Consider the following 14,251-nt stretch of genomic DNA (forward strand, 5'->3'; position numbering starts at 1 on the left):
ACCTTTAATTTATTGCAGAACGTTCAACATTCATAAATGTAAATACCTTTGAGGTTTTGGATAGAGACAAATGGGAATGGGAGTGGTTTGCCTCTGGAGGCCTCCTGCTCCCAATCCAAACTTTAAAACTTGCCAAAACTGCAGAAAACATTGGCCATACCCATTCTGGATACATCACAGAGCACCAGATTGCCTACTGCAGCCCTTTAGAAGGTTAGGAGACATGAATTGTAGCCCCCAACTCCTCAAACATTACTAATCCCTGGGAAAGCCCAAGTTAAGAACCACCCCCTTATCTCACAGGGATTTTAAGAAGAGGCTTCTCATTTAGGAGCACCATTAAATCATCCATCCACCATTAGGTATCCTCTAGGTGGGATGGATTTCAACTCTAAAAATTCCAAGATATTATTCTCCAGCACACCAGATTGAAGATAGCTGCTTTAAGGATCAGGCTGTCATAAAGACAGAAATTGGGCCTTTCCAATCCTCTGTAGCTGGAGGATTGGGAGGGTATGGAAATGAGGTGGAAGGAAACTGAGATCTGGATTGAGAATTACAAATGTGATGGAGCTGGGAAGAGTACAGCCTACAAGCAAGGTTGAATGGTTTTAATGACAGAGAGTAAGTTGGGCCTTCCCCTGAAGCCAAAAGAAGGGGTGGAGGGATTCTCCAGAAAATGAAGCCTCCAAGAAGGCAAACAACAGAACCCCTCTATCTGCATCAAAAAAGGACAGCCGCTGTCCAGCATAATTCAGAGATACTCGGATCCTCTTGAGATCCCAGCTGATAGGCAGGATGGGGAAATTAGGAGGGAGAAGAATTGCACAGTGGTCTCCCCACTTTGCCATTGCCCAGATTCCTTCTGCAGGATCTATGGAGACAACGCCTTTGCGCCTCACAGAGGCCCTGGCAACCCCCAGGCCCCAGCCATCCTCATTCCCTACAGTGACTTCCCAGTAATACCTGCCTGCCTTGAATTTCTCATGCCCTAGCACAAAAAGACATTGGTCAAATCTTTGACAGCAATGGAGCTTAATCCTAGGCTTGTTTCCCAGGATCATACTCTTCCAATCCTCAGACAGAGCAAGTCTGGGGTGAGCTGTGTCTGGATCCAAAGTCACTTGGGCTACAAGGAGGAAAAACAGAAAAAAAAAAAAGCATGAGCAGAATAATTGGTGAGCAAAACTCACCTCCTGAGCCTGGAGACATTAATAAAGAGAAAGTGACTCTGGAATAAGCCATTCTGAGTTTGGTACACTTCTATATTGTTCAGAAAGGTTTATTCTATAGTTTGAATGTTTTGTGACAGAAAGTTCTGCACGTACCCTTAAGATGTACAATACATTGTTGAAAAAACAATGAGAGTTCTCTGGTAATTTTAACCCTGTCTTTTACATCCCCCTAACACAAGCAGATGTGGCCCTGTTATTTCACAGCCCTTTCAAATTTCTCATGGTGGAGCCATGTTTGGATCCTCGGATCATAAAGTTAGAAGGAATCGCAAGGATACCTAGTTCTACAAACAAAACTAAACACCAATATCCCACATAAAAAGGCGGAGTTTTGATCATATGATCGTAGCTAACATCTTGACTTTTTAAACACACCCTGTGGAGCCCCCAGTGCCAAAAGTTAATCAGATTTGGCCCTAACAGGATAAGAAAGGAATACAGTAAACAGGTTCTTATGAATTTGGTCCTTCCTTGGGCCCAGAAGCTTACCTTTACGCAGCAGGAATCCAGAGTTTATCACATCTGGGGAAGGAAAGGTAAGAATGAACACTGCTGCAGAAGAGAATAATTATTGTAGGCTGAAGGCTGGACTTGGCTTTTGAAAGAGGTGTTGTAGGCTATACAGGTAGCTCTTGCTTAACAACCGTTCTTTTAGTGACCATTCAAAACTACCACAGTGCTAAAAAAGTGATTTAGACCGGTGCCCAAAGTTATGACCTTTGCAGTACCCCCGCAGTCACATGATCACATTCTGGGTGCTTGGTAACCAGCTCGTACTTATGACAGTTGCAGCATCCCAGGGTTACATGATCACCAATTGTGACCTTCCCAGCTGGCTTCTGACAAGCAAAATCAATGGGGAACCACGATTCACTTAACCATGTGATTTGCTTAACGACCACATGATTCATTTAACCACGTTGATTCACTTAACAGCCACTGCAAAAAAGGTTGTAAAATCAGGTCCAATCACATGATTTATTTAATGACCGCATCGCTTAGCAACCTAAATTCCAGTCCCAACTGTGGTTGTTAAGCGAGGACCATCTGTACTCCAAATAACAGTCAAGAGCCGAAACACAGAAATGGCTGGGATCAGAATAAAAACCAAATGTGATTCAATTTAAAGTTAACTTACATTACGTATCATTAATATTACTCTCTAGTAGCAATTTTTTTATTATTATTCTGTAACAGTAATACAATTTGACAGCAAATTTCAAAAAATTAGAATCCTAATTTAGTTGCATAGAACAGCCCCACCCACCAACCTTTTTGTCACAGAAAAGTAACAAACACTTCATCACAAGTTAGGGTGGTTGTAGGACTTAGAAACATCCAACTTTGGCCCAACGCAGACACAGAAGTATTTGAGGCAGGAATGATGGGAGTTGGGATGTAGAGTTCTAAATGACTTAAAGTCAAACTTCATAGATGTATTGACCCTCAAAGAGCCCTCAACAGTCCACTAGTCTACTTAGTATTCACTTACCCATCACCAATATTGATGGGTATTTTCCAGAGCCCAATTTAATGATCAACCATCAGCAACATTAGAAAGCATCACACCACCTCAGTTTCCCAGGGACTCTGTCCACGTGAACCGGATGAGATCGAGTCAACTGAACGTACTCTTGAGTACTGTCAATTTTACTCTTGATTTGACTTATTTTAACTCAGCCTCTTTTAAAAAAAAAACAAAAAAAAACCTCCAGACCATTCAAACAAATTGTATACTTAGTTCTTTTCAGCTGATAGAAATTCTAAGGTCACATTTTAGTTGCCAAATCTGTTGTATGACTGTACAACATGGACTTGAAGTGAGAGTCAGGACGTTATACTGATGATCACAGCATACTCTGATTAGTGCACATTTTTCATTTTAACCACCAGGGTCTTGTGCATTCTGGTCTATGACTATAGCGAAGATGGATTTGATTCTATGATGGGAGTTGTAATTCAGCACTCCCGAAAACAAGAGAGTTCAGGGAGGCTGATTTTAAATAAGCTGTTCTGTGAACTTTTTACAGCAATTCATATTTTTAAAGAAAGAAAGAATTGGGGCATTGCCCTCTGAATCATATTTCCAACCTTTAAATTGCTTCACAGCATTCTGCAAAATAGCATTTAAATCACACAGGTCCCAGAGTTCCCATTTCAGTGCTGCTGGAATCGTCACTGGGCCACCAAATGTGTCTTTTGTCAAGAATCTGGAGAAGAAAAAAAGTCACTTACCAAACCATGAAATTCAGAATACACAGGAATCACAAAGAGAATAAGGAGCAAAAGCATTGCAGAAGAGGGAGTGACTAATTCACATTTTATACTGTGCCAGGATTTACTTAAGCATAACTCACTGATGTATCAATAATCACCTAGGATCACATAAGCCAAAAATAAACCACATTACAGCTAGCATAGCGTGAACTAAACCAGTGGATGCTAAGACACAAACTTGAATCATGTAATTACCTGGGCCTTATCCCCAAATAAAAGGAGAGGAACATAGGAAAACACCTCATAGCTAAATGAATCCATTAGTCTACCTCACCCAATATAACTTCTGTACATGGTCTGGATTCACACAGCATAAACTATGGTTTCATCATGGTTTGTTGAATAAGCCACAATTGGTTGGTTTGTACATGTAATGATACATAAAAATGACTATGGGAGGCAGGTGGAAGAGCTGCAGACTAGACAAAGGTCAGACAACTGGCAGCTGAGTCTGCAGAAGGAATAGGGACATGGCAAGTCTCAGAAGGGACCCTCCTTAGTTTCTTGGACTGTAAAGGTGAGAATGGGGGGAGAGATGTACTTTCAGACTTGCAAGATTCTGTTAATGTAACCTTACAGTAAAGTTAGAACTAGTACTTCTAGGTGTGCTTCTAGACCAACTCGCAAGGCTGACAATGCATGGTTAACCATAAATTACACTTCTCCAACCCACAATGGCTGGACTCACACAGTACACACAGCCAAATCAATAGTTTAGTGCAAGATGTCAATCCAATAACTGCTATGATGGCATTACTTGTACAAAGGGGACCATCTCCACCCAAGAAGAAGAGTGGTTCCAGAAGGAAATACTATTCTTGAAGGATGGAAAAAGATGCATGCAACTTTTGACCTTTCAACAGTACATGAACTCTTAAGACTACTAACAGCCATTTTCCAGGTTTCAAGGCAGAAACTTATCCAAACCTACCTGGAGACAGTGGAGACTGAATCTGTGGCCTTCTGCATCCAAGGTGGATATTCTGCCACTTAGTTAACAACTCCATCTTTAGGAACCCACTAACAGATGTCTTCTAAGCATTCATTCAGTCTGGGACATGTAATCAGTACCAACATCAAGCTACTGAGTCCTTTCACATAAAAGAGTGAAAGTTTTTTAGCTGTTGCTATTGTTGGACAATTAAGAGGTAAGGATGTGATTTACTATGATCCCAATCTACTCTCCACTATACACAATTTAGGAGCAAGATGAAGTATTATCCAACAGACTTTCAGAATAAGCCCTCAACAAATAGTGTATTTTACCACCTTTCTAGTTCACTTTTACACTGACCCACCTGGCCCCAAACAAGACCAAGCTTTTCTTTTCCTACAGAAGATTAATTCCTAGTGTACAGTCACTTACTTCTTCAAGGTGCTTCCAGTATCCTAGAATGGATGGAAAGAGAAAGAAGAGGAATCTCAGTGCCCATCATAAGCCATTCAACAGATACTTCTCACATCCTGAATATTCACAATGTGTCTCCAGAATCATTAGAGGAGAAGAGTTGGACAAAATGGAGGCAGAGAGAGTGAACTGGAGAAACAAACTCACATCTCTCATACTTCCTAAATGTTGGAGGTTTATGCCCACTCTTCCTCCAAGGAACACTGCCTAAGGACAGATGTGAGAACTCCTGCCCATTTCTGCCCTATGGTCTTACCTGTAGGAGTTCATTTATTGGTTGCTTACACTTCTCCTGCATTTCCCAAATAATGGTCTCAAGGGAGCAGAGCTCCTTGGAGAGCCGGTCAATATGCTCATTTTTCTCCCACATAATCTTCTCTTCCACTTCCTCCATCCTAGTGAGCAGAATGTTCTCATGCTCCTCAAGAAACTGGTGCAGTTCCTCAAAATCAGCTTTCACAAGGTCTTTGTCTATTTCTATTTGCTCCTATAACAAACCCAAGAAGAGACAGAGACAATTAATCTGTTTCCCTATTGGGAAAAACACATTTACAAACAGTAACAAGTCCTATCACCTTCAACCTACTTTTGAAGAAACAGAATTTGGATAGTCAAAACACTTCACATTACATCTCTTTGTAAACTTTGCTGGAATAGGCAACTGTTATATACAGAGCAGATAATAACTTGACTAAAATGACTAAGTGGGTTGTCAAGCTAAGGTTTGACAGTAGCTAGGGAATTCCTTTCCTGTAATCTTAAATCAAAACCCTCTCTTTGGCTGCAAATTACAGCTGGATTGTACATCTTGCTAAGTTTATTGTACATCTTGTACATCTGTTTTAAGTTTAGGGCTACATGAACCCAGCTAACTATGGTTTGTTTAATAACCAAGATTAAGCAAAACAAAGCTTATTGCAAGTTATGAATCCAGATATAATATCCTGATTCACATATTACTCTAAACCAATGTTTGTCAAACTTGGCAGCTTTAAGATGCATGGATTTCAACTCCTTGCTGGCTGGGCAATTCTGGGAGTTGAAGTCCACACATCTTAAAGTTGCCAAGTTTGAAAAACACTGCTCTAAACTAACATATCCCAATCTTGGCAGATGTGTGGTTTCCAAATTTCCAAAAGTCTCAGAAAAGGCCTTGCGGGCTGACAAATTATTGAAACTAAAATCCTGACATCTTGTGAATGCAAAGGCTGCAGAACACTGCCCTAAACCAGACACCTTTAAGTCAAAACAAATAATCTACAGTGCATTGTAACTTAAAAGTTAGATGCCAACAAAGCCACCATGACCTGTTCAACCAAATTAAATGTCATGGCATAACAGAGTAGATGAACACAGTCACCTGAACTGATGGGACTTCAATTGATCACAATTAAATTGATCAAAATGAGAAATAAAGCTGTGTGCCCCCACATACAAACATACTCCATGAAGAAAACCATTTATTTCATGGGGGCTGGGTCATAAATCCAAATTCAATAATCAAATTTAAATTTTCACAGGTATCCAGGGCTGGTTCCCTTCCAAGCTGCATTTCCACTGTGCTTGGACAAGTCCCCATCCAGGAACAGCAGGAACAAGTTCCCATAATGACCTTGTCTTAGTGAGCCAGTGCCCGCCACCACATTTCCAAATCTCCAGAGTTTGAGAATCCCTGATCTAAAAAACATTTTCAGTAGCCTAATGTAAGGATAACTAAGGATAAGAACTTTCATTTTTTGTTTCCCAACTTCCTCAAATGTGTGAGGATTCCTACTCTTAAATATTTCTTTCTCTTTGAAGCAAGTTTTTGTGTAACATTTTAATTAAGGCAACATGAAAAAAAAATGAATATGCACACACTAAAAATCACAATGCCCTCTCAATCAACTATAAGCTTTTCTGGGAGATTTTCAAAACATACAGAGCTGCTACAATTCTACGTTTCCCTGCCCAGAATCCAATCCTAATTCATGGTGTCCATCAATATATAACACCCAATGTGGTCTTATTGTACTACTGGAGAAATGGGCATGTCACATCCCTGCAAACATTTTTCGACTATAATACCATCATTCTTGACTTCTGACCAAGCAGGTAGAGGCTGAAGACATCTGGAGTCTGAAAACACCTGAGGGCATCACATTCCCACTAGGTATCTCTCCCCCCCCCCCCATTTTCACTGCCCTTTTCCAAAAGTTGTCAGTTATCTATCCTTAAAAATGTTTTGTTTTTTGTTCTAGTGAAAGACTGAACCATTCTAAAGAAGTATCAGAGCAGCATCGGCTATTGCATGCAGCATTATTTTTTTCAAATTTCACTATGTGCCATCAAATCATTGTTGACTCATAGCAACCACATACACAGATTTTCTCCATGAGGATCCGTTCCTAAGCTGGTCTTTCAGGTCTTCCAACAGTGCATCCATTGCCACTGTATACAGTCCATCCCCCTTGCTGCTGGCTGTTCTCTTCTTCTCTTTCTGTCCACGTTTCCCAGCATTAAAGCCTTCTCCAGAGAGCTGGGTCTTCACAGAATGTGTCCGAAGTAGGATAATTTGACCCTGGCTACTTGGGCCTTGAGTGAGAACTCTGGGTTGATTTGTTTGATGACCCTTTTTTCTTGGTTGCCCACGGTATTCGCAGCAGTCTTCTCCAACACCAAAGTTCAAAAGGGTCAATACATTTCCTGTCCTGCTTCTTCAAAGTCCAACTTTTGCTTTCATAGAGTGTCATAGGGAACACCGCAGCTTAATTACAGCTGCCTACTTCCCAGTTGAGAGCCAGTTTGGTGTAGCAGTTAAAGGCAACAGGCTAGAAACCAGGAGACTCTGAGCTGTAGTCCTGCCTTAGGCACAAAGCCAGCTGGGGGACTTTGGGCCAGTCACTCCCTCTCAGCCTTAGGAAGAAAAAGGCAAGGGCAAACCACGTCCCAAACTCTTGCCAAGAAAACTGCACAGACCATGGACTTGTGCTTGTAGTCACTAGAAGCAAAGATTGACTCAAGGCACTATTATCATTCCCAGTTAACACTGTCACCTACCATCAGACTTTGGCATTCATATTCCATGTTTGACTGAAGTCTCAAAATCTCATCTTTTTCCTTCTTTAGAACATTCAGGCAACAGCAAAACAGATCCTGAAAGTAAAAAAGAGCAGAAAGTAAGTACTCACTCTCTTCATCCATAAAACTGGTTAATCAGTTGAAATCAGTCTGAGAAAATCCTTCAGGAATATTTCCTATCCCTTTCCTCAAGCCTCCATCACTCTATCCAGCTTTGTGTTTTTTAATCAATGGGCTTGCAACAAACACAAGCACACATCGCAGTTGTTAATTGATGAGTACTCATAACCTGTCTTACATGTAACCTGCACCTACCTAACAACCTAACTTCCCCTTCTTTCCCCCCACCTCACCCCAATTTAAATCGTAGAACAGCTTAACCACTCCATGCACCTGATGAACTGAGCTGCAGTTCCCAAAAGCTTATACCTTTTAATAAAGTGTTACTCAGAAAAGATACTAATTTTTGATTTTCCTTATTTACTAGGTCTTCCCCAATATTCTCAGGTAGTCACATAAAACTCCTGCTATTACTGCACCTGTATGAGGCTTTTACCCACAAGCTGACAATTTCCCCTTTTTTCACAGAAGCATGATTGTAACCACACCACCACAAATCTTGAACACTCCATTTCATCAAAGCTAATTCGGGTTACACAATTCAATCCTAATATGTTGCCTTATTGCAAAAGAATACAGGTAGTTCTCACTTACCAACGGTAATTGGGACCAGGAACACCACTGCTAAGACATATGGTCATAAAGCACAATGTCACATGACTGCACCAATTTACAAAGGCAGTTCCAACAGTCCCAGTTGCCATTGGGCAAATCCAATGCAGTCACAGCATCCTGCAATCACATGATTTCCATTTGCAACCTCCTGCTGGCTTCCCCATTGACTTTGCTTGTCGGAAGCCAGCAGTGAAGTTTGCAAACTGCAATCACATGACTACAAGACGCTGTGACAATTCAGTGTCTGAATTGCAATCACATGACCACAGGGATGCTGCAATGGCCACAACTACAAGGACTGGTCCTAAGTCTCTCTCATTCAGCGCCACTGTAACTTTGAACAGCCACTGAACGAGTGGTTGTTAAACAAGGACTGCCTGTGAGCTATTTGATCCACATGCATTTACAAAAGGGAACATTACAGCACAGAAGAGAACATATCTACAGGTAGTCCTTGACTTCATTCAGCAACCTTTCAAAATTACAAGGAAGCTGAACAAAGGGGGCTTGTGACCGGTTTGCAAAGCTGCGGCTGTCACAACATCCCCAAGGTCACGTGATTGCAATCCAGATGCTCAGCTCACAATTACGATGCTGCAGTGAGCTGCATTCACATGATCTCTGTTTGCAACCTTCTCTGCCAGTTTCCCACAAGCAAAGTCAATGGGGAGGTTTGCAAGTCACTCCTGTAAGTTGCTCCCACCGCTTTTTCTCCTGAGGAGACCCACTACGGAATAAGAGATCCCAAGGATCTCATACTCTATAGCACCCACCCACTGCCCTTGCTGGCCCACCCACACTGCCCATCACCCATGCTGGCCTGCTAGCACCCCATCATCTCCTCATATTCCTTACCTGGGACTCCTGCCTCTTCCAGCTTAACAACCCACATAGTCCTGGGGTTACAACAGCAATGGGAACTGTCAGGATTGCTTAGCTTAGCAATGGTAAACCCAGTCCCCATTGCTGTCATAACCTGAGCACTACCTCTATCTAGCTATCTCCCAAACCAAATATTGCTAGAAATCAGGAGACTATGAGTTCTAGTCCTGCCTTAGGCTGGGTAAGTTTGGGCCAATCCCTCTCTCTCAGCCCTAGGAAAGAGAAGGCAAGGACAAACCACTGCCGAAAATCTTGTCAAGAAAACTCTGGGATTTGTTGATGTAGTTGCTGGAAATCTTGACTACAGAGTTTTTATCTTTCTCGGCATAGCTTACAATATGCCTACTGCACCCTGTAGAGCTATGTTATACAATAACTATCCAAAATAATGTGTTAGCATACAAGAACTAACATCAAATCTGAACCCAGCTATACCAAACACATTCCGAAATAGGAAGAAGTATTTCAATTGTTACCTGTAAAAGAGAATCTCAGCTTTTGTCTATAGTAGAGTGTTTACAAATGGTAAGGTACAAAATTCATTGTTACAAATAATTGTTTTCTGAAGGAGGTAAGTTTTCACATAAACTGAACATAAAATTGAGGACCCAATTTCAAAATCAAGGGAAAGAATCAGTGAAGTCTGATCCCTACAAAGATTCACGGTTGGTTGGTGTTGGATACCAAGATCAGCTGGGTAAAGATAGAAAAGCACATAAATCCTACCATAAATGGAAAGGCCCCACCTTGTATTCCAGAGCAGCTCTCTCTGCAGGGATAACTGTGTGAGCTTGATGCTCCTCAGATCCATGACAAACTGAACAGATAAAGACCTGGTCATTCTTACAGAAGAGCTCCAAATGTTCCTGATGTTGCTGACATATGGTCTCTCCTTCTGCCTGACCTCTTAGTTGCTTGAGTAATCTAATCACATCGTCCAGTTGCTGGTTTTGGCTGAAGCTCTCTTGAGAAACTATCTCCTTGCACTGAGGACAGGCAAGTTCTGTTGGAGACTCTTTCCAGCACCTCATAATGCAATCTTGGCAGAAAATGTGCCCACAGTCAAGAATTATGGGATCCCTGAAATATTCCCAGCAAATGGAGCAATTTACTTCCAAGATACATTTTTTCATGGGGTTGTCAGCAGCCATCAAACCAATTTTTTTTAAAAAATGTGGATTTTTCACTTTTCTTCTTATCTAGATCTCCATAGATCCCAAAAGGAACTTTTCTTTCAGTGCTTCAAGGCTATAATCTGGGAGGAAGGAACAGAAGACAGAAAAATATATCTTTTAATGACTAGCATGGTATTTTAATACCAGCCTTTTTTTGTTGGCAACAGCTTGCTATTTGAATCATATCGTGAGAGGTGAATGTGAAGAAAAACAACTCTTTGCACAACACTTTAAATCATAAATGTGGTTTGTTTGGTTTAGCATGTTGGGTGATCCCAGCTAGTTGTAACTTATCCAGCTAACCTAGCATGGGTTAAAATGCTTAAATCCAACCAACATGTACAAGATTTTACATAGAAAATCACTTAAAGCCAGTTGCATACATACGCAACCATCACACTCTGCACTTTTGAGATAAACAACATTGTGCATATGTAGAAAAGTTCTCATAAAATGTTCAGGCTTTTTTAACTGAGAGCGCATAACATTAAAAATACTGATCAGCTTCATACATCATGCTAAGCCACAGTTTAATTTGGTTTAATCTACAGGTAGTCCCCAGTTTAAGAATGAGTTCCATTCCCAAAGTCTGTCTTTAAGCTGAATTTGTATGTAGGCCAGAACACTATTATTGCATTATATTGTATAAGTAGTATTGTGTAATGAACACGAATCATTGTGTATTTAACTCAAATTTAGCTACAATAGGCTCTGTTCTTAACTATGAGTCATCTGTAACCCAGGCATTCTTAACCCAGGGACTATTGTAATGTAATAAAGGATGTGTTCACACAAAACCTAAACCAGAAAGATGCAACTCAAATGTTGGCTTAAACAAGACAAGTGAACTCATCCATATTCTGCCTACGTTTAGGTCTATTCTCTTTCCCAGGCTGAGGCTTCATGTGGTTTGTTTGGGGTGGGCTTAGCCAGTTTGGGAAACTCAGGCACTATGTTTAAACCATGGTTACATCTTGACACAAACCAATTCCACCAATTATGGTTTATTCAGTTAATGATTAAACAAACCACAATCTAGCATTCTGTGTGACCTCAAGCCTTACATTTGGAAAGGGAGGTTTAATTTAAAAAAGAAGAAAGTGAGTTGGATATTATCCAGCAGGAGGAAAACAACTCTAACCTAGAGAGGAAGAGCAAGCAGACTAAGATAAACAAAAAAAAAACTTCAAATCCTTTTCATTTCAGGAGCCCACTGCACCGATACTGCTTGGAGGAAGGTTTAAAATTTTATATTTAGTTAAGGCAACGCCACTTGCGGCAAAATCGGGGTTGACCATTCCACGTACCTACTTCTATGGGGACTTGGATTTCCATCATTTGCCCAAGTATCATCCCTGTTAGGGGGTGACAGTGCACCATATTGGAAGCACCTGGCTGGCCAAAGGCTTTTTCAGTGACTTACGCACAGCCGCTAAATCAGGGCAAGCATCTTTCGGGGCTGCTGTGTCTGCAGTGAAACGATCCGCCATCGCGTCCCCAAAGGAGGAGAAGGGAGGGAAAGGAAAGGACTGAGAACCTATGGGTAGCTTACCCCGCAAAGCCCGGTGCAAATCCGGTGAAAGGAGCGTCTCGCCTCGATACCTCAAGAGCTGAACCAGGAACCTTGATTTGCAAGCAATAGGAACCGCCCGCTCAGTAAAACCGAAAGTCCCGCGAAACGCGGCTCAGCCCTCAGCCTGCCTTTTAGAGGCGCCCCACCCCGCCCCTATTGAATTACAACTCCCGAGAGCCTCTGCGCCGCGGCTCTGCCTTTAGTCTGTCCCTCCGTCACCCGCCCTGAGAGCGAGAGAGAGATGCTCAATCCTGATTGGGCAAGACGGGCGACAGCCGCGTCCAATGGCGTCTCCCCTTTCTTTTCGCGAGCGGGCCTGCGGTTTCGTTTTGGGAACCTCGGCCCGGGAAAGTGGGCGGGGCTTCGTGCGCAGAAGAAGCGAAGCCCTCGGCGGGCACGCGCGAATGGGAAAGCAGATGATCTTCCTAGTTTGGTAACCGAGTGAAAAAATGGAGGGGAGGGGAGGGGAGGGGATGTCCCTTTTGCTGCTTTCGGGAAACTAATGATCATCAAGGTGGTTTCTATTAGCACCTCTGCATGTCCTCTCAGCATAAAGCCCCAGCAAACCTCACGAAAGGCTTTTTTTCCCGGCATTGGTAGGAGGTCGGAGCGTGCCATCCTGGCTGAGCCATAAAAACAGTGTTTCTCAACCTTGGTAACTTTAAGACGAGTGGACTTCAACTCCCAGACTCCCCCATGCTGGCTGGGGAATTCTGGGAGTTGAAGTCCACTCGTCTTAAAGTTGCCAAGGTTGAGAAACACTGCATAACACCAATATGGGGCAGGGGGATTCTTCATAAGATTTTCCTTCTCTTCCTCTGTCAACCAGATGTCCATTCACCCAGTAAACACACACATCAGGGTCCCTGCCCATGGATGGTTGGGTGTATCAGGGCAGCCTCTCAGCTCCCTGTCCTCCTCCGTCCATGAAAATAAAATATCAAATGCACCAGCCTCTGCCGTCATCTATTTCCAGCTGTGTCTTTGGGCCAAGAGGCCCTCTGAGAAAATGAAAATGGGCATATGCCACATTCAAACATGTGCTTATCAGCCCTGGGGGGGAAAAAATACCAAGATAACCTGAGGTGATAGAATTGGGGGGTCACTGGAGATTCTCAAAAGCTAAACAGCCATAGCTGGACAGACGGTTGGACTAGAAGACCTTCAAGTTCCCTTCCAACTCTAAGATATCTTTCTTCTAAGCCTCCAAATAATTAATGCTCCATTTCAGTGGTGGTGAAATTTCTGGTTGTTACAACAGTGATTCCCAAAGAGTGAATCTAGAAGACATCAATGACTATACATTATTTGTAAACCATTACAACTATGTGCTAGATAGCATATAACGATTAGTTTATTTTCAGTTAAGGAATACATTAAAACCATACTAAAAACAGCACTGTAAAACAGTGACTCAAGAAGCTTTTGGAGGAATATCCAGGACAAATTAATATGATTTAAAGGAACTAGTGCAGTGTTTCTCAATCTTGGCAACTTTCAGATGTGTGGACTTCAACTCCCAGAATTCCATAGCTGGCCAGGGAATTCTGGGAGTTGAAGTCCACATATCTGAAAATTGTCAAGGTTGAGAAATACTGCACCAGTGTGTCCTATTTTTCACTTGAGTTGACTGAAAGTGACACCATGTCCTTTCTCCATGTCAGGATATTCTTCATTGATGAGGGATCCTATTAATTAACAAGTAAATAGATGCCCAGATCCATCCTATAGTGTCACTCAGGCCCCACTGAGCTGCAGCATCTCCATGATTAGTTCTGCTTACAGGGAGGGAAGCTGAAATAAAAGCAGGGGCATCGGGGGGGGGGTCCAAAAAGTCAAGATGGCGGCTGCAACCATGGGATCAATGTCCCACCTTTTTTTACACACGTCACACAGAGCACCCATC

The 14,251-nt window shown here is 42.1% G+C and overlaps 1 protein-coding gene across 1 annotated transcript; it reads right to left on the bottom strand.

The window, feature by feature from the left end:
* Nucleotides 1-413: 413 nt before the first annotated feature.
* On the bottom strand, nucleotides 414-12,262 carry LOC107326649 (E3 ubiquitin-protein ligase TRIM7-like). Its single transcript, XM_088128577.1, has 8 exons — nucleotides 12,196-12,262; nucleotides 10,344-10,636; nucleotides 7,960-8,055; nucleotides 5,177-5,407; nucleotides 4,967-4,976; nucleotides 4,847-4,901; nucleotides 3,327-3,445; nucleotides 414-1,129 (listed from the first exon to the last, which is right to left on the bottom strand). The coding sequence occupies exons 1-8, from the start codon at nucleotides 12,260-12,262 to the stop codon at nucleotides 612-614; spliced, it is 1,389 nt and encodes a 462-aa protein (XP_087984703.1). The 3' UTR covers nucleotides 414-611.
* Between the last annotated feature and the right edge of the window lie 1,989 nt (nucleotides 12,263-14,251).

The sequence above is a fragment of the Python bivittatus genome, unplaced genomic scaffold (genome assembly GCF_059951505.1).
Source record: "Python bivittatus isolate LINGU-HERP-01145 unplaced genomic scaffold, Pbiv_v1 ctg000750_np1212, whole genome shotgun sequence".
NCBI lineage: Eukaryota > Metazoa > Chordata > Lepidosauria > Squamata > Pythonidae > Python > Python bivittatus.

Bases quoted from the DNA above. Each gene is read 5' to 3' on its own strand.
- LOC107326649 (XM_088128577.1), bottom strand. From the start codon at position 12,262: ATGGCGGATCGTTTCACTGCAGACACAGCAGCCCCGAAAGATGCTTGC. The intron at 5,408-7,959 runs GTAGGTGACAGT...GGTTTGTTATAG, and splicing joins ATGAATGCCAAAGTCTGATG to GAGCAAATAGAAATAGACAA. The intron at 3,446-4,846 runs GTAGGAAAAGAA...TTTCTTCTCCAG, and splicing joins ACACTAGGAATTAATCTTCT to ATTCTTGACAAAAGACACAT.